The sequence below is a fragment of the Genypterus blacodes genome, unplaced genomic scaffold (assembly GCF_046128005.1).
Source record: "Genypterus blacodes isolate CSIRO-AG114 ecotype Tasmania unplaced genomic scaffold, CSIRO-AGI_Gbla_v1 ptg000061l_1, whole genome shotgun sequence".
NCBI classification, from domain to species: domain Eukaryota; kingdom Metazoa; phylum Chordata; class Actinopteri; order Ophidiiformes; family Ophidiidae; genus Genypterus; species Genypterus blacodes.
The window spans coordinates 2,340,303-2,365,412 of NW_027466873.1; the positions used below are offsets into that span (position 1 = coordinate 2,340,303).

General features: G+C 43.2%; 1 protein-coding gene across 7 annotated transcripts; it reads right to left on the reverse strand.

Annotated features, from left to right (window-relative positions):
- Window positions 1-652: 652 nt before the first annotated feature.
- ep400 (E1A binding protein p400) lies at window positions 653-24,741 on the reverse strand. Of its 7 annotated transcripts, none has more exons than XM_076154050.1 (53): window positions 24,564-24,741; window positions 22,067-23,403; window positions 21,842-21,949; window positions 21,632-21,710; window positions 19,240-19,634; window positions 18,828-19,127; window positions 18,413-18,598; window positions 18,045-18,185; window positions 17,882-17,960; window positions 17,714-17,748; window positions 17,572-17,629; window positions 17,344-17,433; window positions 17,006-17,119; window positions 16,734-16,924; window positions 16,417-16,594; window positions 16,198-16,334; window positions 15,915-16,084; window positions 15,609-15,783; window positions 15,362-15,498; window positions 15,014-15,200; window positions 14,343-14,512; window positions 14,052-14,230; window positions 12,716-13,003; window positions 11,436-11,609; window positions 10,722-10,862; window positions 10,296-10,369; window positions 9,895-10,184; window positions 9,497-9,699; window positions 9,205-9,374; window positions 7,532-7,728; window positions 7,314-7,425; window positions 6,866-7,159; window positions 6,661-6,735; window positions 6,427-6,561; window positions 6,296-6,340; window positions 5,948-6,101; window positions 5,591-5,826; window positions 5,294-5,467; window positions 5,167-5,214; window positions 4,948-5,084; window positions 4,676-4,732; window positions 4,515-4,593; window positions 4,138-4,314; window positions 3,984-4,029; window positions 3,795-3,901; window positions 3,426-3,627; window positions 3,200-3,333; window positions 2,852-3,079; window positions 2,564-2,717; window positions 2,277-2,428; window positions 1,955-2,113; window positions 1,779-1,853; window positions 653-1,568 (listed from the first exon to the last, which is right to left on the reverse strand). In XM_076154050.1, exons 2-53 carry the CDS (start codon window positions 23,366-23,368, stop codon window positions 1,248-1,250), a joined length of 9,249 nt encoding a protein of 3,082 aa, XP_076010165.1. In that variant the 5' UTR covers window positions 23,369-23,403; window positions 24,564-24,741; the 3' UTR covers window positions 653-1,247. The 7 variants fall into 7 exon arrangements, with proteins under 7 accessions (XP_076010165.1, XP_076010163.1, XP_076010161.1 ...); XM_076154048.1 differs by having other exon boundaries at window positions 11,445-11,609; window positions 22,052-23,403; XM_076154046.1 differs by having other exon boundaries at window positions 5,591-5,823; window positions 22,052-23,403.
- Window positions 24,742-25,110: the final 369 nt, after the last annotated feature.

The window sequence follows — 25,110 nt, forward strand, 5'->3', positions numbered from 1 at the left end:
AGACTGACCGGAGTGCCAGCAGAGAAGAGACTCGGGGTGGCTCACCAAGGAGTGGATGGGAATTTTCAACGGGCTGGAAAATCCAAAGTGCTGGTGGGATTTCTTCAAGGAGCAGACAGGGTCACGTTGATGCCACAGTGCCCCCTGGTGGACATGGCAGAATTCTGAATCGTCAGCAATTCAAACAAAAGACCCTGGAATCATTGGTCAATTTTTTAACACGTTTTGTGCTTCTTTGTCCCTGGGATTTTAGTATTCATACATATCTGCAGGTGTCGGAAGCTTGCCATATTTCTAGTCTCCACGGTCACACTTCATCATTCACCAAAGCCAACTCTCACTGAAATCCTCCAACAGCCAGTGTGAACAATATTTCTTCTGCAATCCTGTCTGCCTGCTTTACTTTGGTGCTCTCTGTTTGAGAGAAAAAGAATGGTCTATAAAAGAAACCCAAGTTAATCATCCTTTCCTCCCAGTTCACCATTAACACTTCGACTACCGAAGCATCGACAGGAAGGTGGAGAAAAAAAATGGGGATTTCTGGGTTTGATTGTTTATAGCAAATTCAAAAATGTATCTCGAGGGAGTCAACACTACTAAATACTTGTGGGATTTTTTTTAGAAGACTCAAGTAAAAAAAGCTGAATTTTGTGTATAAAAACAAAACACTTTATTACAATTAGGCTGAAAAAATTCAATGAAAACACGACTACTTTACAAGTACAAATGTTTTTCATTGTTATTTACATTTTTTTCTTTGACATCAATAAAAAAAAGACATTTATGAGAAAACACAAAATACTAAAGTACATGTTTACAGTGTATTTGTTACAATAAAAACATAAATGATGACTAAAGGAACGTGCATTACTTTCCATTCAGTATCTACAGACAACACAAGAATTAGACGTCATAAAAAGGACAATGTATGAATCAACTGATCGTAACGGACAGCTTATTCCTCGACAAAACCCCGCCCATGGTAACGGGTCATCTATGGAGAGATGTAAATATCAATATGAAGATATGACTGTTAATGTCTGTGATGTTGTGATGCACTGGGCAGTAGATCTGGAAAATTGTGGAGTAAATATTAAGTTGTGATAATTTTCAAAGGAACATTCTCCATTTCTTTGAAGATTTAAAGATCAGAAGCAATCATGTTTATTCAAAGCACTGAAGGAGTGAACAAACGATCCATAGCGCCTTTGAATGAAACGGATTTTGGGTTCATAGGTGTCCAGTTCCTAGTTGCCCCCTCCACTTGGCTTGGCGGGAGCTTTGGCCCTCATGCCACCTTGGCGAGCTTGACCCTTGGCGGGCTGCTGGACCTGAGCGGGCTGCTGCACCGGGGACTCTGTAGCAAGGGGCGCTGCAGCCTGCTGGGCGGGGCTGTGAGGAGGAGGGGTCTGAATCTGGGGCGAGGCGGCCGTGGTCACCACCTGCTGCTGGAGGATCTTCTGCTGGACCACCTGAGCTGTTGCCGTTCCGGCAGAAATCATCTGCACCTGAGCAGGAGCCGACGAGGCGGCCTGGGTCAGGGCCACCGTCTGGGGCTGGGCCTGGATCTGAACCAAAAGATAACAATAATCCTTTACATTCTGTGGCCAAGGATTATCATCACAGGATCATCTTAAACAGAGAGAAGATAAGCTCCGTCCTTGATTATAAGAGGATGAAACGATTGTGATATAATCTTACAGAGAGGCGTAATCACACTTTGAAGAGATAAGCAAAGAAGAAAGCCCTCAGGTGTACTGCACAGTCTGGGACTCTACCTGCTGAGGTGAAGACACTATTTGTTGAATGTTGGCCACTGGTTGCTGCTGCACAATCTGTGGGAGTTTACCCACCTGATAACAGAGGTAAACATGTCAGTGTCAGATGAAGAAACTAAATGGTTTGTATTGTAAATATTTATTTGGAGCTTTCAGGTGCCGCTGGGGTGATGTACCTGGATTTGTTGGGCTCCGGTGGATTTCTGAGCATGAGCGATGGAGGTAGTGAAATACTGCGTCTTGATCCCTGGCTGGAGCTGGGCGGTGGCAGCGTAAGTCACCTTCTGCTGCTGGGCCGTCTGGGCTGCCTGCACCGTGACCTGCTGGGTACCAAGCTAAGGGACACAAAATCACCATAAGGAGTTTTATCTACTTCCACTGGACTAGTATAAAGTGCTAGATACACATTTTGTTGTATTGATGAACAGCTTTGTTTCATTTGATAACTTGTTAATTTGGAGGAAGTCTATAACAGTCAGTTGTCAGTTCTGATTTTACCTTCTGCTGCACTGTGGTCTGTCCTTGCTGAGGCTGTCCTGCTTTCTGCTGAGCTGCAGCTGCAGCCTGGACTGCTGCATTCTGCTGCTTCTTCATCTGATTCAACAGCTGAACCTGCATCTGGGGGAAGGGCTGCGTCAGCACGGGTCCACCTGAGAGAGAGGAGGAATATCAGCACAATCAGGAGCAGGGAACCATGATGTAATAATAGTCCCATTCATTAGAAATCCAAAATGACTGCTATGCCATACAACAAATGTAATCACCCACAAAGGCTTTTTACCCACCAGTTTTCTGTGCCTGACCAATAGCCACACTGATGCCTGCCACAGTGACAGGCAGAGTGGTGACACCAGCAGATGAGACCACAGCTGGCACAGGAGGTTTGGTGAGGGTCACTTGGGCCGTTTGTGCAGCCTGGGCCTGAGTGGGCACTCGAGTCTGTAAAAGGAAGCATCAGCAGTGTTGGAAAGGCAGGAAGGTACTGAGGAGTTTTTTTTTTGCTAGACTGCTGAGCAAGGTGGCCAACATTACTAAATGTTAATCATAATGTATTTGATCTTCCATTGTCTTACCAGTCTGGCCACTTGCAGGTTGGCCACGGTGTTGGTAGACAGCACGGCCCCGGTTCCGGATGTTCGCGCCACAGCTGCCAGCTGGGTGTTAGCTTGTGCAGCCTGGACGGGCATCTGGGCGGCCTGCTGGGCCACCGTTGCCTGTTGGCCCTGGGCTGCTACTGCCGCAGCTACTTGCTGCTGCTGTTGGGCCAGCTGCAACTTCTGCTTCTGTAACTTAATCAACTCCTGTAAACATGCAGGTTGCTTGTTTTCAAATATGCACACATCTCAAGTAGTGGTCAGAATTGATTCACAAGTGGTATGGCATTTTTCACAGGCACTGTGTGAGAGCTGCAGCTGGGTTACCTGGGATTTGGTGACACCTTTGATCTGCGGTGATGCAGCCTGCTGCTGTTGTTGCTGTTGGAGTTGTTGCTGTCGAAGCATTTGAAGGTGGGCCTGGGTGAGAGGCTTTGCTTGGGGTAACTGCATACCTGTGGCTTGGCAGGGTACAGAAGGTTTTTGTTTTTAATATCTGTAAAACAGTGATGAGTACTACGTCATAATTGAGAAAAGTGTGTTTGTGCTGTACCTTGTGTGACCTGTGTGACCAGTGAGCGAGTTTGTGACTGCACTGGGCTAAGGGTGGTAGAAACAACTGCAGACGCCGTCACTGGGGTAACAGCTCTGACACCCTGCCCAGTAGCTATGGCAACAACTTCAGTAGGGGCAGCAGCAGCTGGAACAGTCCTCTGTTGTGCATGGACCACCTGGGCTGCAGCTGCACCAGCAGGCTGGGCAAACCACAATAACGGCAAAATGAGCAGAGGCTCCAATACTGAGAATGATAATTCTGTCTAAATTCCATTAACTTTGTCCAATCCAGAGGCTATTTGCATCATTTAATTCAAATTTTTATCAGTAGGAGGCAGATCTCAGTCAGAGCAGCAATATGACTCACCGACAGGGTGCCTGCTATGACTGGAGATGCCAAGCGTTTGTTGGCTTGGAAGGAACCTGGAGGAACTCCAGCTACTGTGTTCACAATCACATTCCCCCCTACAGTGGCTGGAAAGAACAGAAGAGAAAGGAATTAACTACTGGAACGCTAACAGAGCTCTACAATGTGAGCATATGCATATCAACTTACCAGCCTGGATGGTTGTACCCACAGTGGCATTTTTTATAGCTCCAGCCTAAGAAAATATAACACTTCATTTGCAAGAGACTTTTTACTGTGTAAATCAAGTGAGTGGGTTTTTGGATCTCACTACAGAATCATATCGCCGTGTTTTAATTCTCACCAGAACAGCTGCATTAGGCACAGCAGTAGCTGCAGCTACTGCAGCAGCCTGAGGGACCCCTGCAGTTTGAGCCTGGCCAGCAGGGGTCTGGGCCTGCCCAGGTGCAGCCTGGGCCTGAGGAGTTCCAGCCTGCTGCTGCTGGGCCAACTGCTGAGCCTTCTGCTGCTCTGCAAGGGCCTGAAGACACACACACACACACACAGACAGACAAACACACACACACACACACACACACACACGAAATACCCAAATGTAAAGACATGTTGCAGCAGTTGGTGGGTGAAGACAGATAAGTAACTTTGTGACACAGAAACAGTATGCAGCTATTCATGCCAGCCACGGACTGCATTGGTTGTCAACATGTCTGGAATCATCACCTTTTTCTCCTTGGTAATCCTTTCAGCACGCTGAGATGCCACTTGAATGGGAGGTAGGGGTTTGTCATAGCTGATCCCACTGAAGAACAACACATTTTACACTTCATTTATTTTAAGGTTTCAGCTTGCAGATGAAAATAGCACAGATGTAACCAACATACCTTTCAGCCAGGACAGAGGCATGTTTAGGATTCTTCTGGAATGGATTCATGCCCAACCTAAGAGTAAAGAATCCGTAAGCAACAGTCCTAAAAGGTCCATATTTAAACTAAACTACTAATACTACTAATTCGTAGTATTAGTAGTACAGATACATTTACTCAGAAGTAGCGTTCAGAAGAGTTATCAACTGAAATTAGTTTCAGTTTAGTTTGCAGCTTTCAAAACTATCATCTCATAACTATCAACTCATAATCAACAAGTCATTAGTTACAGTGGTTTGATGGGTGGACTCCTCTTGCTGGCAATGATCTTCATGAGTTCAAAGCGGCTGTTGTAGAGCTGAATGTGGGTGGCATTATCATCCTGCGTGTAGATCTGACAGGTGCGTAGAGGACGGCTGTTCTTAGACTATTAGAGGACACAAATATGTTAGTCCAAGAATTCAGTAACCATTTAAACATTGTCTAAAACAAAGAGCAGAATAGAATACCTTATATATGCTCTTGGTTTTCTTCTTGGGGTTGGCTTCATACACCAGCTGAAAAAAAGAATGTGGTTTGGGTTCACGTTGAGCCAGTCTTATTACAAGCACAGTGTGGTAGCATTGTAATCGTTACCTTGCCCTCCTCTCTAGGAATGATGACATTCTCGTAGCGGCTGCGACACTGTTTGGGTGAGCGGTAGATGCGACTACAGGAGTTCACCACATCGCTCACCAGATCCCAATTAGGCGTGTGGGCAGGAGAAACGATCGTCAGGTTCAGAGGTAACTCCAGCAGCTGCTTCACAGCCTGTTGGAGACAAAGCAATTACATGCTGACTACACTAAATTTGTGATTTCAATGGAATGGAATTCTATATAGTTGTTAATTTCCATGACAGTAAGTGAGTGAACATTGTCCATGGAGAAGTACCTGAAGCAGAGCCCAGTCTTCACTGATGAGCCACTCTGGGTTGTCCTGGCCTGCCTCCATTGCAGGCTTAACCAGTGATGGTAGGGGTTTGGCAAAGGGTGCTTGCTGCTTGAGGGAGAAGTTCTTTTTCTGATCCTTGCCCTCGCGACGAACTTTAAGCATGCTGGCCTTTTCGAAGAGCGAGCGTGGAGGAATGACAGTCTCTCCGTGGCCTTTCTTCTTCTTTCTGGCTGCTGCTGGTTACAAAGTGATGAATATAAATAGCTTGTTAAGTAAAGGTATAGCAATGTTGACCACATGCTGCTAAAGCTATTATGGCGGACATGACGAAGGGCTTAATGCTAAAGCTAGCCACACCTGAGGGGTCCATTTTGAGTCTCTTTTGCTCCTTGCGGATGTAGATGGGAGGCAGTTTGGACTCTGGCATGGGCGTGGTGTCATACATCAGACACATCACAGAATCAATGTAGATGTCATTGTCATCCTGTGGTGGTGTGGGTGGAGTCCAAAGCTATGTTGAAAAATGACAAGACAGGACAGTATGAAACAAATGGCTTAAATACAAATACATACAGTACATAAGGGAGGAGGACAGGGAAAGAGATTCAAAAGGAAACAAATTGATGTTAAAATGGAAGACAATGTTGCTGTCCATGTTGAGGAGGGTATAGCAGGTATAGCAGTGATCTGACCCCTGTGACGTACCGGCATGATTTCTGTATGGCCATCCTCTGCATCAAATACATACTCCTGTTGAGAGAAATAATGTCAATATTGTGCAAGGTAATACATCCACCATGCCATGTATGATGAGCAGAGATCACAATGTTGCCTACCATGTTGTAGGCATCTTCTCTGGTGTAGGTGAAGAGATCTTCATCTCCCTCCATTAGCTGCTGCTCCACTTCCTCTGCCTTCAGCTTTTGCAGCTGCTGTATCTCCCAGCTTTTCTTAAAACACTCCAATCGCTCCTGTGAAAAGCAACCCAAATTATTTAGCAATCAGTCTGTATGTGGATTTATATGGTCAAATTAAAATCACTGATTAAAAAGGTTAAAGGTTAAAGTTACCTTGAGAGCACTTTCATCCTCACTGATGTGAAGGTACTCCAGGTAATGCAGCGCATACCTTTCAATTGGCGTGAGCTGTGTGAGCAATGAAAATGAAAATTCAGTAAAACTAAAACAAGCACTTAATTTGGCTAAATCTATAACAATCAAATTGTTTATTCCCACTTTGCGGTCAACAAAGGATATATGAAAAAGGCCTTGGTACCTGTTCCATGACAGCGTTGAGCTCCTCTATCTGAGCAGGCTCTTCTTTAACTTGCTTCTCTGTCTCTTTGTCCTTCTCCATTGTCTCTGTGTCTGTGAACTCCTCTTCCTCTTTCTTCTGTTCCGCCTTCTCTGACAAACCATCCAGATTTATGCTGTGGAGAGCCTGGATGTATGGTTTGGCCACTCTGGGAGAGATGGCCTCAGACGCTGATGGCTCCTGGTGAAGCACCACAAACTCCTCCACCTTCTCCCCTGAGCCTGCCTCCACCTCAAACAGATCCTGGATTGTCCGCTACAAACACAATGTCAGGGGCAGTTAATTCAACCATCTGTATTAACGCGTAGTAATCTGTCTCAGTTGACAGGAAAGAAAAAATACACTAATGACCGCGTCGGAGGAGTACATAGTATCAAGAGATCATAAAGCACAAGTGAATCAATCCCACCTGTGTGAGAAAAGCCAGGGTGTAGTCGGTGCCCTGTGCAGCCACCTCTCTGATCAAGTCCTTAGTTCCATTTTTCAGCAGCTTCTCTTCTATGGAGTTCCCACTCTCCAACCTGGGCGACACACAAGATAAGGATTACCTCACCAAGCATAGCTCAGCCTACAACAGGATGATTTGAAGAGAACAAGATCAAATGTCTGCAGCCATAGTCATATCACCTGTATATGTGTATATCCTTGGAGCGTCCAATTTTGTCGCACCACTCCTGGGTGCGTACGTCCATGCTGGGATTGAGGTCAGTGTCATAAAAGATTATCGTGTCGGCGTCAAAGACTGTTCCTACAGCAGAGCAGCAGCGGTTCGTCAGGATGCTGCAGAAAACCTGCCTGTTCCTATTGAAAGTCTTCATGTTCTCCTGCAGGGAAGAACAGAAAGCTTAAGGTTGCTTTAGATGAAAATGTGCATGAATATAGTGAATAGAGGTTGTGATTTCCACGTACTGTTTTTTTGCATGTTTCCGTTTCACTTTATCTACACTTTACAATTACTTACCGTTACTGAGTTCCAGACATTTCTCAATTGAAACAGTTTAGTGATTTAATGGTACATCCTCCCCATTCTTATTTATACAGCATAAACTCGACACTGGTTCATTACATTTTAATCTTATCCTCATCTATTTTTGATGTGACCAATTAGTTGTCTGCATCATTTTTTTTACAACACCATCAGACTGCTGTTGTTATTGTTGTAGCTTAGTTAATTACAAGTGGTGGCACCAGGCCTAATTAACTGAGCTGAATGACCCGGACACAATGGACAATGGAGTATATGAGGACAACAAATTGGACAAAAAAGTTTTCTGGTCTTATCTGACAATTTGGGTAAAGAACACACCATACACTATACACTAGAGATGATATGCGGCACAACGGATAGGTTTAAGTCTTTAGGCTCTGGAAGGAACAGAATCCAGAATCCAGGAGGGAGGGAGGGAGAGCGAGGTAGGGAGGGAGAGAGAGAGAGAGCGGTTGGTCCACTTACTGGGCCAAAACGCTAAATTATAACTGAGGAGGTCCTGGTATTGCTGATATCAGTGCTGAGAGAGTGAACAACTACCACCTAACGCTACACTTACTTACTTAAGGCCTGCACAATACCAGCAGTAGCAACAGTGAGGCCAGTGTTTGCAAGGAACTTGTGAAAAGCCCCTTTTGGCAGATGAAATAGGTCATGGTTACAACCTCTAGAGGACAACAAGCCACAGGTCAGCATCGATCATGTTTTTTGGTTGCTGATATTTAATCTTGAACGATGACAGAAGGAATTAACTTCAGGGTGACAGAATGAGTTATACTGTAGGGCTAGAGGTGACCTCTACATGTGTGACCTACAATTTTTGGTCTCATAAGACTTTCTTGTCACACGACATTGCTGATATAAACATTTGATCTGCACATGTGCCAGATGGATGACGTGAAGTGTTAACCCCTATGACTGGTGGTTAGAAAGAAGGACAAAAACCTGCTTACTCTATATCCTCCATAGTACATGGTTGCTAATTACTGATTCTATGTCTACCTCTGTGTGTCAGGCATTTTACCTAACAGATATTTTGTCTTAGTGGGAAAAGCACAGGTTGGCCAATGGCATTATAGATGGCTTTACTTTATGTTATTCAGGAAGTCATACCAGTGAACCAGTGTATCCAACACCAGGCGCCACACATAACTTACCAGAATGCTGGAAATATTAATAATTACTGCTGACACCTTTCAAGTTCTGCTGGCGTAATAAGGGCAGATATCTGAATATTTTCATTGCAATTCATGTAATTTTAATTCAACTGAAGCAATGTACGTTATAGGCATTTAGATGGTAGATATTTTACCTGTCGTTCCTCTGGGGTGAAGTTTTCATCTACCCTCACATAAGTGAGTTGCCTGTGATCTAGGAAGGCCTCCAGGATGTCGAGCATCTTCACCATCTGGGTAAAGATGAGGACACGGCGGCTCTCTGATCTTAGCTTCTGCAACAGGATGGCAAGGGCCTCCAATTTACCTAGTGAGAAGAAAAAAGTGATAATTCAGGTAATTATTCCTACAAACATTGTGTTATTTTACCTATGTAAAGCGCACTGCAGCACATTGCATTTGGATCCATATGAAAACTGCTCTGCTAACCTGAGTCCATCTGCATCAGTTGTAGGTCAGGAAAGTGGAAGAGCTGTCTCGATGCCAATTGGTGGATGTCAGTATTGTGAGCGGCAGAGGCCTCTTGCAGCCTACGGCTAAAGGATTTCTGCTCAAGGCGGTAGGGGATTGGGGGATTGGCTGCATACAAATGAGGCGGTGGAGCTACAGCTGGAGGAACCACACATAACAGCCTAAAAGATAACACATTATAGTTTCAGTTGGTTGTTAAAGTTCAACATAGATCAGCAAAAATATGTGCATCAATTAGTGATTATGTGGTTGGTAAATATCAAAATGTCTCATTGCATGAATTTATCAACCATTTTAAGAAATATTTCCAATGCCAACTAAACTAAGGATTAGGAATATCCATTTTAAAGATGTACCTCTTGGTGAGGCTGTTGGTAGCCTCCAGGCGCTCCTCAACAGTGAGTAGGCTGGACTGCAGTGTGGATGTGGTGGCAACACAGGTCCTCTGCGCTCTGAGGCAGCTCTCCCTACCCACCCATCTCCATCCCCCAGCAGTCGCAGCAGAGTTCCCAGGTTCTGAGCTCACAGTGCACGCCTGCAGCAGGTCCGAGCCATACAACACTCTGCGGGTACAGCGCCTCTCATTGGTTTCAAACAGGCGGCTCAGGCGCTCCTTCACCTGCTGAGTCTTCTCTTCTGAGGACTCCTACACAAGAAGCAAGTTTACATGAAGTGATGTGTTTTGACCATCACAGTCACCATTTGAAATTGGAACAGATGGGTATACAGATGACACTGTTGAAAGTTATATGCTGACCTTTGGCCCAGTATGAGTTGGAACAGCAAGCTTGGGGGTGGAAGTTGCTGTGGCATTTGTGGTCACAGCCAAGGCTTTAAAAGAGAAATGTACAATGAAACAATTAATTCAGTTAATGTTAATAATAAAATTATAATTGTTCTTACTACCAGCAAGCCTGAAGTTTTTGGAATTTCGCTGATCAAAAAAATAAAATTCATTTTCGATTACAAACATTAGAACTACATTTAGCATTTACTTTTGCTGGTATGTAAGGTTGAGAATAAAAGCAGCCTGACAACAGGCAGTCACCAATAATTTTTGAGAAAGCAGATTAAAATCAAAGAGGTCAAAAACATCAATAATCTAAATGACAAATTGCTCCTGGTTGCTTCAAGCACAAATTTATAGATGGATATTGATGAAATAAGATAAAAGATGAATCACCTGGGTGGGCTGCTGATGAGGCAGGATGGGGGGTGCCAGGTGTGGCTGAGTTGGAGGCAGGGACAGCTTGTGGCATTACCATGGAGCCCTGTGGCCTGAGGATCTGCTGCCCAGGAGCCGACACAATCTGAAGGATGTTTCCTGACAAAACAGACAGCAAGTATTATAATGCCGTTTATCTTAGTCAATAAACACACACTTGCAAACTTTATCAAGTAAACGTGTCTTTATCAAGTTAACATGTTTGTCTGACTGTCTGCACAATATTCCTATTGAACACTTTCACAACAACTTGTAAGATAATTAAAATAATAACTTCAGCATATCTACACAGTTTTCACCTCAGGCAATTAGCGTTTTCATTTTTACAACAATTTATCCCCAACACACAAAAATTTTAAACTTCACCATAACATCTCTCCGAAATCCACTTCTGTGGCCCTGATCACAAACAACTGCAACATATTTTTCAATCTACCCAAAAGATTAAATGTTTTTATGAAAATGCAATCAGGGTCTTAACAGCGTGTGGACTTTCAACATGAACATTCATCCACAAATTACATGATACACAGGTACAATGATGATTCTTACATACTTACATCAAATGTAAGATGAGATGAATTACATGGAAATGTCAAAAATGAAAAACAACTGAAGGAGGAATGGGGAAAATTAGCTTAAATAAGAGTGTGTCAATGGGATATACATTACCGAGTGTACCTTGCAGCTGCAAAGGCTGTCCCGTGGTGAGCTGCCGAAGCTGGCTGGGGGACAGGGTGAACTTGTTGCCCTGAAACTGAAGCGTAACAGGGGTGTCTGGTTGGGAGATGCGATTCTGAGCCCCCGCTATGTTGGCCGGCTGGGCAATCTTCACCACATCTACACCTTCAATGGGATGGAGGAAGACACACTTCATCAAACATCATTCATTCATTATCAACAGATACATATAGGTACATTGTATCAGTTAGTTTCAGGGTGAAACAGAAAAAAAGACATGCAGAACCAGGGTGGGTTAATCAGTGGGACGAGCGCAGCTGCCCGCCACAGCAGAACCACAGCAGCTTGCATTTACACAAACCATGAGGGGGAAAAAATGCCTAAATGGGCAGTCCTCAAGTCAAACAGGGAGTGTGAAACATACCCATTCATTTCAAAGCACTGCACTTGAGCTGCATTTCAAACCCAATTTTTAAAGCATCACACTGGGCACAGGGAAATACTTAAATAGCCAGGTGTAAATAACCTATAATTAGAAAAGATGTCTCTGAACTAACTATCATAAATAAACTGTCCTCGCAAATCATTACACTTGCAAGAGACAAAAATTACAATTTTTATTGTTTCATCTCCTGTGTGTTGTCACTGAAAAGGTTCCTGTTCACATTTGGGGCACAGACATTTGGGACCACTTTTACATGCTTAAAGTAATGCTCACCCTCAAAATGAAATAACATAGAAAATAAAAAAATAAGTACATAGAACAATTTAAAAAAGCTTTGGGATTTCTTCCTGCAGCTGGGCTGATGCAAGAGACAAAAGAATATTAGTAAACTGGGAGAAAAAAATCATGATTCAAGAAAACAAGGGAAGAACATATAATTAAATTACACTATAGTGGTGTGCAGTACAACAAAAGTGGAATTTTCATAGTGTACATGCAGGTTTGGAGAAAGAAACCGGGGAATGCTGAGGCTGTGGAGATGCTGCTGATATGGCTACAGATCTGTGTTCAAGGGGATTGATCCATCAATGAATTGGTTTACTGGTGAAATTTTTGTTACGCTTCCTTTAACTAAAAGATCAGAGGTGCTATACCACCAGTACTGCTAGTCACTTTAGAGTGCATTTGCCAAGCCATTTCTCTGCAGGAGACAAAACTGAACACACATCAGCAGTGCCCCGAGAAAAGACCTCATTTTAGAACACCCCGAACTGTTGTGCCAGAAGTGAAGGGAAAATGCTGAAAGTGGGGAGGGGAGGCCACTTACTAGGCAAGCGTGCCTGGGCCTGGGATGTAAGAACCAGCCTCTGGGACAGTAAGCTGGGCTGGATGGCATGGCTGGGGGTTAGAGCTGGCCTGGGGACCTGTGTTATTCCAGGCTGGCTGATGGGAGCTATAGAGGCCACAACTGTGCCAGCCAAGGTCTGGCCCAACGCCACAGGAGCAGCCCCCAATACATGCTGCCCATGGCCACTTGTCCCAGAGGAGCCTACAGTGTTGCTGCTGCTGCTGAGCGGAGAGGTAGTCTGGGTTCTCTGAGTAGCTGTTCCAATGGCTGTGAAGTACAAAGCAATTGGGGACGAGACTAAGCGTTATGGGGGACTCATTAATCACTCCAATCATCAGTATTTGTTATTCATTTAGCATTGCTGAGCACACAGGTTGCACATGTCACTGTTTCTTAGGAAGAGAGAAAAATAAGAGTTTAATATCAGCGAACAGTTTAATCACAAACAAGTTTAATATTTAGCACGATTAAGTTTCATTCAATCACTGCTGTTTTCTTCATACAAAACTTGCTACCGCCAATATATCAGTGTAATCTGTGATTTCTCATGGGTGTTAACCAAATATACTGTTATGATTAGGGCCTACGAATACTGTGCTATTACTGTGGGTGTGGTGTTCGTGATATAGTGTGCTATGGAAAGTTTGCTGTTAATGTGCAGGTCTGCATTCACACATGATTGGTGCAACGAAGTTTGCATTTGTCAATTTTGTTATATAGGCCATTTCAGGTATGACACCCAATCTTAAATTTCAAGGAGATAGTTTACGTTATTATTAAGATAATAGCTGACCCAGAGTTTATTTTCCACTTTCAGTGTGATGAGGTTAAAGTGATTTGATCTGGCTGTAGGCTTCTGTATATCGTCAAGATTAAATAGAACCATTGTGCTGCTGTGATGTCTGTACCTAACCCTTAGGTATTTGCACAACTCTACAGGTGAAACTGACAAAATTGACAAACTAATGCTGACATATGAAAGAAAGGTCACACTGTGAATTTTAAGCATGGTAAAACGTGTTCATTAGAATGCAGTCAATCCAGTGTGATATTAAACTGTAAAATATATATAACTGATATAAACACAAAAAGAAACCCCAGTGAGAAAGCAGCATGTCTGATTTATGATTAATTATGCTATAACTTTGACAATAAATCATTTGATTTGATTTTTTCTATCATTAATGCCTATAGTAAACATTAAGGAAAACATTTTAAGTGGATGAAACATATTTGATTGCATTAGCTACTCTGTGTTGTAAGTAAAACGAGTTGCAATCTGCTATCCTGTCTCCAGTGGCGCCCACAATCTTACCGTGAGACGTGGTTGTAGTAGTGACAGGGGATTTGCCCCTGGACTGGGCCTGCTGTGTGGTGGTGGGAGCAGTGGTGGCACTAGCGGGGGTGGTGGTCGCAGGACGCTGGCCTGGTACACTGGTGATGGCAGTCAGGCGACCCTCTGGTTTTGTCCCATACTGCACGGGCTGGAACAACCTAATCAGCCATTTAAGAAAAAATTAGGTTGTGTCATTTGACAATATTCAACAATATTAAGCTAACTGTCCAAAGACCACACTATTGACACTGTGGAGGTTTATGACCTGACCTCATGGGTTTTATGTGGCAGGGTTTGGGACGAGGTGGAGGATCTGGAGCGCTGTAGATCTCCTCTATGAGCTGCTTTGTCACTTTTAGTTTGGGAACAGCCTCCTCAGTCTGATACCGAGTCAGTGTGTTCTCGTTATTGATCAGGTCAAATATAGAGAGGTTTGCCACCTAGGATGAGGATGAAAGGAAAGATACAAGCATAAGTATATCAAACTGACTGACAATGCGTAAGTTTTACAGAAGCTCCTGGGTAAAACGGAAATGTTCGTACAATTTAAATTACCAAAAAAAACCTGGAAGCTTGAGAATATATTAAAATGCACTGCAATAAGTGGAATTCGGTCGTACTTTATCTTGGATATGAGAAGTGTACAATTACAGAGGATGGCTTTGAGTAATTCACTTGCCTTTGATGTTGCCATACTGATTTTATAGTGATACTTTCCAGGTCTTGGCTGCTAGTAAGCATGTGTGCAATTTACATCAACACCACATTACATTTTGACATTAACAAAAATGAAAACCATTTTAACCCAGAAGTCTCTTGGTTTAAACAGTTTAAATAATAATAATATTTTAATATTCATTAATGCACATTTTGCTACATCTTAATTTAAGAGCCCATTTAACTGAACCTGCAAAGCAACAGTGTGTTGTACAAGTATATACCTTCCAAGGGTCGTTCTGCACAGCTTTCAGAACAAGTGATGGGACATTGTATTGCAATGAGGATGCGAAGTACGAACTGCTGGTCTCTCTGGGTGCCACCAGTTCAGGATGGTTACACACTCGCTGCAATTGCATCAAAACTTGAAGTACGCTCACAAAGTGACCTGTCTTCAGCGCCTCCTGGGCTCTATAGAAGAACAGTCAACCAAAAAGAAGATATTAGAATGACAGACCACCAAAGTGTTTGGAGACAAATATTCCTACGATTAACAAGTAAGATAGAACTGGGAAAACACAATCAATTCTATTCACAATTCACAGTCTATTTCTGTGGAACAGCTATCTCACCCCGGTTGAGTGAGGATATCCTCGTACAGCCTTTTTTGTCTGCTGGAGAGACGGCATTTCAGGATGTGCTCATATTTCTTGGGCATCTGTTTCTCCACGTCCCTTTTAGATCGCCTTAGGATGAAGGGCTGGATCATCTACAGATAAGGGGATTTCATACTCATTTATTAAATTGCAGGTGAATAAGATAATTTCCTGAATACGGCACAGGCAAATGTGTAGAGGGATGTGCTGGTGTTTTACACACCCTGTGTAGGCGAATGACCAGCTTGTGGCAGTAGTCCTGGTTCTGGTCTGTGCCTGCCTTAACAGGAAAGTCAGAGAAGGGCCTCGTAATTCCTGGCAAAAGGAAGTGGATCATTGTCCACAGCTCCTTTAGAGTATTCTGTAGCGGAGTGTTGATGAGCAGGATTCTTTGTTCACTGGAAGACAAACACAAACAACTCAGTTTCCCCAATATCATGAAGCAAATATTAATTATATACCATTTTACTGCAACGATCATCAGGCATAACAAAAATCAGGTGAATGATGAAAAAATGTCCCAGCTCACCTTTTCAGAGCAAAGATGGTTTCCCAGTGTTTCTCCGTCATGTTTTTGATGAGCTGCACCTCATCCAGGACCAGATGCCTCCACCTTCGCCTCAGAAAGTGGCTCTGGTCCTTCATCAGCAGCTTATAGGATGTCACACATACATGGAAGCTGTTTTCTTCCCCCCACCACTGTGGATCAACCATCAGATGAAATAATTAATATCAGCCATGAAACTTCTAGAGATGGAAAAAGTCTGGAGAGAGTCTAGCAAAAATGCTGAAAATTAATTAGCAAAAATTACCACTCTCTTAGATCTGCGCTCCCGTTTGTTGCCCAAGTACAGGAGGATCTTGAGGCCAGGACACCAACGCTTGAACTCCATCTCCCAATTCAGCAATTTGCATGTTCTTACAACAATGAGGTGGGGTCCCCAAACACCTGTGGCCAAAAAATGATTGTATCTTTTCCATAGTCTTTCCATATTAAACACTTTTGGGAACATTCTTGAATCTCTGCATACCCTCTTGGCCGGCTAGGTGAGCCATATAAGCCACAGTCTGCACGGTCTTGCCGAGGCCCGTCTCATCAGCTAAGATCCCATTGAGGTGTTTCTTATAAAGGTTTGTCAACCAGTCCACACCAATTTGCTGATACTCTCGCAGGAGGCCATGCAGTAGAAAAGGAGCTGAGCTGCAGGTCTAAAAAACATAAGCACTCCAGTTTAAAATACATGTACTTTGTATATGCTGTACATCAAATACATGTATTTGTTATACATTATTATCATATATTATCTACTCTTCTCTAATAGCAAGAATAAAAGAAAGGTGAACTTACAGAAGAGGTGGTCCTGGCACTGCCCTTGGGCAATATAAGTTCTGTGGCAGCAGCCACCTCAGCTATGTCCCTGGCAGGCTTTCCATCATTGTCAGTGGAGCCGGCTTTGTCTGCTCCACGGTACTGGTCCACACTAAGCAAGGAGTCAATCAGCACTGCCTCAGGTGGGCCGCCCTGAGGACCTCCCATCTCTGGAAAGGTTACACACATTTACATTAATACAAATTCATGAGTGAATCTGAGAAACAATATAGTTTACATTGCAATGGCACCTTCAGTCTGTTCCATGTCATCCTCATCACTAGGAGGACTGGGCTGTGGCCACTCAAAGCTGCCAATATAGGCTCCAGCATACTGCTTTTTCAAAGCATCCAGAGGCATTTCAGCTAAAGCCAAATAATACAGAAACACACCAATAAACAAGACACATACCAACACACTGCTCAATCTTGTATGTATAGTAGTGTACATCTAAATAGCCAGCAATACCCAGCACATTTAATGAATGAAGACATGAACAGGGCAGCTGTTCCTTTAAATTTATGCGCAAAATATTTACTAGAAGCATATACAGTGTATACTTTTGTTTACACAGGAGTAAGGCAAGTACCATTTTTGGCCAGATCAACCAACTCTGTCTTGTTGTCTGCCTCTCTCTCCATGGTCTCTTGTTCTTCTATCGTACTCTCTTCATCTGGTACTAAAAAAACAATCAAACATACCCAATTGCAGCGTTATTGCTGAGCAAACCCATTTTGTTGATGCAACTGTTAAAAAGCCTGTTACAAAGGATCGCTAAACAGATACTTTATGAGCCAAGTAACAATTTGACACATACTGTCTTCGTCAATGAACGATGAACTTAATTTTCTTTTCCTCGCCGAAGTAGTTGCCTCCTGTAAAAATAAGATGTCAGAAATATATACAAGAAGCACTATATAATTTTGCATTGTTATAATTAATGTCAGTGCAGCACATACATCTTTGTCTTTCTCCACTTTTGTCTGAATAGGTCCTGTAAAAAAAAAATTCAATTTAGAAACAATTCATATTCACAGAAAACAGGGAAGACAGAACATGTGATTAAATGCATTTTATATTCATTAGCGCTAATCTATGTATTGTTATAATTCTTCATTGGAGCAGACCATTGGCTGATGCTTTTTGTAGGCTGAGCGCTTTGAGTCTCTTCTCGTATATTTCAAACTGGAGTTTAACTTCCACAACCTGAAAGGAAGAGAGACTCAGTGAGACCCACAAACACTCACTTCATTATACATAGGACGATACAATAATTCAAATGAACTATACCTGTTCAATGTTAGACCAGAAGAATTCTACTTCTCGGGCAATGGTGCTGGCAATGTGACGAAGATGGATTTCCCTTTCTTTCTTTGACCTTTCTTCATTTTTCTTCTGTTCTTGGTGGTACCGGGCACATGTACGGACAAGCTGTAGCGGAGAAACGCAAACCATTCTTTCATTGGAATGATTTTTTTATCCTAATTAGCTCACATTTTAGATAGATCCCTGTTACTAATTGCTATGTATCCAATTGCCTATACTGCTATAACCTAGCTAGCTCTATTTCCGATATGCCGAAACAACCATAAAGTATAAAAACAAAGTTCCACAACCCATAACATAAACAGGCTTTATAAATTTAACTAGACTTGTACCTTCTTGGCAGCAGCCTCTTTCCATCTCCTTTCTTGGGCAAAATCGGCTGCCATCCACTGCATTTCCTCCAGTAGGTAGTCCCAATGGGACTTTGGACGTGAAGATTCCACAAGTTTTGGGAGCCTACTGGCCGACCACTGGCCTTCCTTCCTCAACTCAGAGACCCTTTGATGCACTTGAGTTTCCTGGGGATTACACACAGAACATAGCATTAATACTACACATTCTTATGTCATTTTGTTTTCAGAGAAACAAAAAAGTGTATTTTAAACACTTATTAAATAAGACTTTAGACTTATAACCGACTGGCAATTTGAGTCTTTGAATCTATTCAACTGAAGTTTATAGATTTATAGCTTGTAAATTTTACAGAATAGATTTAAGGACATGGAAACTTGGGAAATACAAACTCACCAGTTTGGCTTGCTCAACTTGCTTATCCTGAGATCCCTCCTGTGAGGTCTGCATGGTTACACTTTGGCCAAAGCCACCAACTTTAACTGCAGATATGCCATTGGTTCCAGTAAGTTTGGAGTGGGTGCCCGGGTTGACGTTTGAGCCAAGTGGGCGAAGAGGATTTGCAGAATGTGGTGGTGGAACAGAATTGGGAGCTGGAAGAGGAGCAGGTGACATGGAGGGCATGGACAGAGAATTGGTCATAATCCTCTGGACAGGCTGGTTTGACTCTGTGCCAGGGCGTGCAAGGGCCACCGTCTGTGGAAGAGTTAAACAGAACATTTCTTGACTGGACAATTTGGAGTATAGCACTTCAAGCACACAAATAAACCAACGCCAACTGGATTCATATAATTTCAGGTGGACTGACCGCTTGTCCTGCCTGGAGAATAGCCTGGGATTGTTGCTGCTGAGGCTGCAATTGGAGATGAAGGCCTGGTTGCATCTGTTGCTGGAGCTGAGCCTGTAGCTGTGCGTGTGGGTTGACTGAGGCCAGAACAGGCCCCACTGCATGTACTTTCACCTGTGCCTGGAGCTGTGCACCAGGCTGGGATGTTCCCTCCACCAACTGAGCCTGCTGAGACAGTACCATGGGCAGGCCTGCCATGGGGAGGGAACCCTGGGGCAGCCTGCCAGGTAGCTGGGGAGGAGGAGTGTGCAGGCTGGCTGCATTCTGTACTGGAGGTCCTTTGGAGGGGTCATACTGCTGCTGGTTTTGCTTCTGTCCTGCAATCTGGACTGATTGGGGAGTAGGCGGCATTCCGCCTGGGGCACAGTACCCAAATTATAGGAAAAGGAGTGGTGTAGAGAGCACAAAGACAGACGGTAAAAAACCTGGTTAACATTGAAATCCGAAGTGAAATGCTTACCATGTGTTTTGTGCTCTTGCTATAGTCAAAGAAATCGCTATGCAGTGTTGCCCTTAAAATACAACTTATAAATATATTTGTGAGAGATCTGTTAAAACAAGTTAAATTGAAGCCAAGGAGTAAATAATTGTATTCCATTTTTTAGAATTGTTTGGTTTCATCTATTACAGCTGCTCAGAACCTTGCCTTTATGAATTAGATGTTCTGTATGAATCAACAGTAGTGTACTACATCCTGCTGATCAGAGTGGAAACTAATGAAAATCATAGGGCAAAATGATTACAGAGGAAAATAAATCAAAGTGATCATCTATATGTCTCTCAAATAAAACATATTTTGATTAATGCAAAACCAAAACATTGCATTTCAAATGCTGAGAATGTGGTTAAAAACATCAAGAAAGTTTACATGCAAAAACCAAAGATTGTTTAAAGGGAAAGGAGAAATATTTCATAGGAGAAAGACAAAATGAACAAAAAGACAGAAGACAGAGAAAAGGGGAAAGAAAAACACAGAGCGAACACTCACAAAACACATGTTTTGTCATGCATGAAGCAATGTCATTCTAGCGGTAACTAAGGCATCTGAATGCCTCACATAGCAACAAAGCACACAGGTGAGCAAAAGGACACACATGGGGTCTTGCAGACAGCAGGCCTGAGCGGAGCTGTGCACACTAAAGCAGCGCCTGCCTTACCTCCCTGCCCGTCACACCACCTTGCCTAGACGCCATCAACACCTGGCCCTGACACACCCACACCACCACACTCGCAAAAACCTGTGCCGTGAAACAACTCCTCCATATGACTCCCTTCCTACTTAGACTGAGGGAAAGAAGCCAAATCAGAACAAAATGCCATGAAGTAACATGGAGGACTTCCAAAACAATGTAAACATGAAATAAAAGACACTCTTGAAGATGTAACATATGAACTCACAACTGATGATTTGAGATCTGTGTTGATAATTCAACAATGAACACCAAGAAAGGTGATTTGACGTGACGAAATGACGATGGCAAACCAAAGTGATGCATGACAAGTGGATTGAGGAAAATGGGTAAAAACCACCAACTTGTGAATTAATTCACACAGGGTTCCCACTTTCTGTGAAATTAGCTGAAATCCATCAGCACAGGAAGGTCTGTCCAAACAAAGAAGACGGACAGGAACAAACTTCATAAAAGAAGATATGGATAAAGACAGATGACCAATGATGAAAAGAAAGGAAAATAATAAGACATGGCATCTTCCCATTGAGTGGCTACTCTTCTTCAGACTTGGGTTGTCTTCTTCCCATTTATCCTGACAGAGATGGTGCTGGGAGTGCTAAGTCTGGACTTCTTGTGGACTGCTGAGAAATCCAGCTCATGGATGAAGATCAGTTTGTTGATGCTGCTTGGAGTTTGTTTGTAGGAGATGAATGTTGTGATTCACTTTTAGAAACTCCTTCATGTGAGGAACGGGATACGTCCAGCAGCATCGAACAGAACACAGAGCAGCCTGGTAGTAGCACTCCTACCTTGCGCAGTTGGCATAAGCTGCTGGAGTGGAACGCCAGTAGATCCTAAAGGACCTATGCCAGGATGCTGGAAAATCAGCCCATGGCGACCAACGTCAATCCGGCACCTCTTAGCCTGATCTGGGATTCAAAACACACAATACCCTCATAACGCAAAAAAAGCACTCTACACAGAGCAATGACCTTCTGAAGACCTTTCAGGTCACCTCTCCTTCCTTCGGTTAAGACTTCTACACAGAGCGCTAGCAGAGGATGCCAAATGTCTAAAAGCAGAAGCAATTAGAGGGAGAAAAGAAAAGAAACAGAAAACAAAGCAAACGGGAGGAAAGAAGCAACATAAGAGACACTGCAAGTATAGAGTCCTTGCCCTACCTGCTTGCACCATAGCCTGTTGCCTCTTAAAGGCATCCATGTCTCCAGGGCTTGTGATGGTGCCAGCAGTTTGGTGTCCCTGCGAAAACAACCTCAGGTGAATAAGAACAGAACTTTATCATTCCAAATAATCTATGGGGATTTCTAAAATAAACTACTGATACTACTTATGGATCGCTAAGCATGTCAGACAAGTGTTGGCAATTTCACCTGAAACTGCTGCTGGGTAGAGAAAGCGGCTGAAACATTGGGTGGAAGCTGCGTTGATATGGCAACTGGTGTGACTGCCTGGCCATCCTTTCCAGTGCCCACCTTTACCTAATAAAAAGAAAGACAGATTTATCATGAAAAATTACTGTGCGATTTTCTCAATTTATTTCTTTTACTTGAACAAAAGTTAAGAGGCAGGCAAACCAATACCTCATCATTAATGACCTCAGACTGTTCTTCCTCTTCGTCTTCATCTTCAAGATCCAAATCATTTTGTCTCAAGTAGGTATACAAAGGAACACAAGGTTTCTTTTTAAAAGCTAGATAGTCCATCATGTTCCCCTGAAGGTGCTGGAGGAAGAAAAGTTCTATCAGATATTCTTTGAAGACTTCCTTTAGGTTCTCCATCTTCGTGGTATGGTGCTCCAAGCACTGCTTCCTCAATTGGGCTATCTCTGGAGTGGAAGGAGCAATTTCCTCTAACTTCTTGGGAATCTGCTTCTTTATGGTGCCCACGGCCATGCTAGTGGGTGCAAGAGGGTTGGTGGGGTTCCCTTGGGCTGGATTATTGAGGGATGGGCTAGAAGAAGGAATGGAGGAGGGTATACTGAAGGAAGCTGTGGCAGCTGTTCCAACTCCAGCAACAACTCCCTGTGACGTCTTCTCAAATATCATAGGCCGCGCTAACTGTCCTTGTATGATACTGCTGATCTGTGGAGGTAGGTTGGAAGTGGTAATGTGACCAGGGCTGCCCAGAGTGGGAAGCACAGTGCAAGTGGTCGCAGGACTTTGAGGTCCCAGGTGGTGGATGGTGCCTCCAGTCTGTGAGTGTGGCTGTGAGAGCCGCCGTTCCCTCACAGAGCCCGGTGGGGAGGCCAACTGTATCTGGCCAGGAGCAGCCGGAGCTAGCTGGGCCAGTCCTGTTCCCTCCTGATAAACAAAGTGACCACCTCCTGATGGACTGCCTAAGCTGATTTGTCGCACTAACATACCAGCATCAACAAATCGTGTTGGACTCTGTCCACACACACCCAATGTTGTTCCAGGGGCCCCTGGTCTGGTCACTCCTTGAAGAGGGACAGGGCTGTGCTGGGTGGGACTCTGGGGCTGAATGGGCTGGGGTACAGGGGAGGTGACCTGAATGTAGGAGGAAGGGGCATGCTCAAACCTCCACTGAGAGGTGGTATGCTGGAAGCCAGGTGATGCTGGGTTCTGGATAGGGAGTGGTGTGAGAGTGATCTGCTGGTTACCAGTTACCACCTGCCCCACATTTTGTAGGGTGATATTCATGTTTTGACCAGTCACCGGGCTACGACTCATGATGATTTGGTAATTTGGGGATTGGGGGGCAGAAGGACTGGCAGCAGAGGTAAATGTGGTCACGGGGGATTGAGACTGGTTAACTGTAGCTTGTTGTTGAGTAACTGCCATGGTGGGCTGCTGCTGCTCCTCTGCTTCAGATCCAGTGACGGACTTGGATCTCTGGAGCTGTCGTTGCATATTCTGTGATCCGCTTCCATGGTGCATTGCGTGATGTTGTGACTATTCTTAAACACAATAACCTGTGAAAGGGACATAACAGACCACAATTACAAAATATGCCCAGTAACCAGAAGATGGTCAAAGCTTGTTGCATATGTAAGAATGATGGGTAGCACTTCACAACATATGACATTATACATTACAATATTGAGTATGCATTTTAACTAAACCCATTAAACCAAGTTGTTCATTCAAACCCTAAGTTGCAAGTGATCCTACAAGGTATTTCTGTATCTGGTATATATTGTATCAAAATCCTATTTTTTAAAGACCAAACACGACGATGGATTTGTTTGAGGGTTCCATACCATTTTCCTGCATTTTCAGTGGCTACAATAACTCCAGTCATACAGGCAGAGAAGCATTTATAATGAACAGTTTAAACGCATGCACACTTCATACAAGACATCAGACACAGACAGTAATTGTACTATCTGGTAATAAAAAATGACGAAAGCAACTACAAACTACTACTGAAAATGAAGAACATAAACCTAGCGACCTGAATATATTTAGATGCATCCTCCTACATAACAGTGACATTTACGAAAAGGACCTGATGTTAGGACGAGGATAATGACCAAACCAAATAATAACACATTTAATAATAACTGTGCAAAATCGATAGTAAGACTGGCCGATAGCTTTAACGGGTCGCAACGTCAATCAGCATTAAAAAAGAACGGTTAACAACAATGATTTACGCTATTGTGATTACAGCCCACTTCAATCTAAACGAAATTAAAGGGATAGTCATGCAAACCCAATAAATACACAGCGACATCATCCCTACCTTTGAATCAAACTTATGCAACCGGTGGCCTTAGCCACTGAATGCAGATTGAATGAATACTATTGAAAGAGATTAAACGGTCATTGTTTGTAACGGCGTTAATGATAGCATTTCGGGGCGTAACGTGAGCAAGAAGAAGCGGTGCTGTTTACATTTAGCAGAAGCAGAAGCAAATGACATTACGATTTGATAAACAATGACAGTTAATTGATCAATAAGCTGGGATACGTTCACAAATATTAAACCACCGCATTTATAATAATTCTATATGTGCCGTTTCGGGAGAGAGACGCGTGCTAGCTCGCGCTAACAATGTTAGCTAGCGCTTACTAGCAGGCCAGCTTCGAAACAATAAATACATTTTATCACCTCATAGATGCTACTTACGGGGAATGGGGCGTCTGTAGTAGTCTCTTAAACCCTAAGACATATTTACAAACAAGCGAACGCGTTAACAAATGACACTAAGCGACAAAATAAAATATCGATATTGCTAGCGGCTAATCAATGTTTTGGAGCTAATTTCATTCAGCAACATGGCGGCCGAAACAACCTTTTGTGTAACCCGGATGTTCTTCCTTTTCCAGGAAACTGTAAGACCGTGAAAGAGGACGTCATCGTCAGTCGTTGCTTGTTGTTGAACACGTTGATTAAATATTGACATGACTACAAACAAACAAATGTGAGAACAGGTTTATCAGAAATGTTTACACAGGCTGGTGTTCTTTATATAGTAAATATTTGGCCATCTTTGATTTGAAATATTACTGTAAACGGAAAAGAGCCAGGGCAATTACATTTAAATACCTAACCACAAATCAGGTTTAATGTTACTACACAGGATTTGGACCTAGAAAATACTAATGTGAATTTTGTTGCATTGCACCACTCAGTAAGCTATGTCTCATTTTGGACAGACGATTCCAATTTTCAG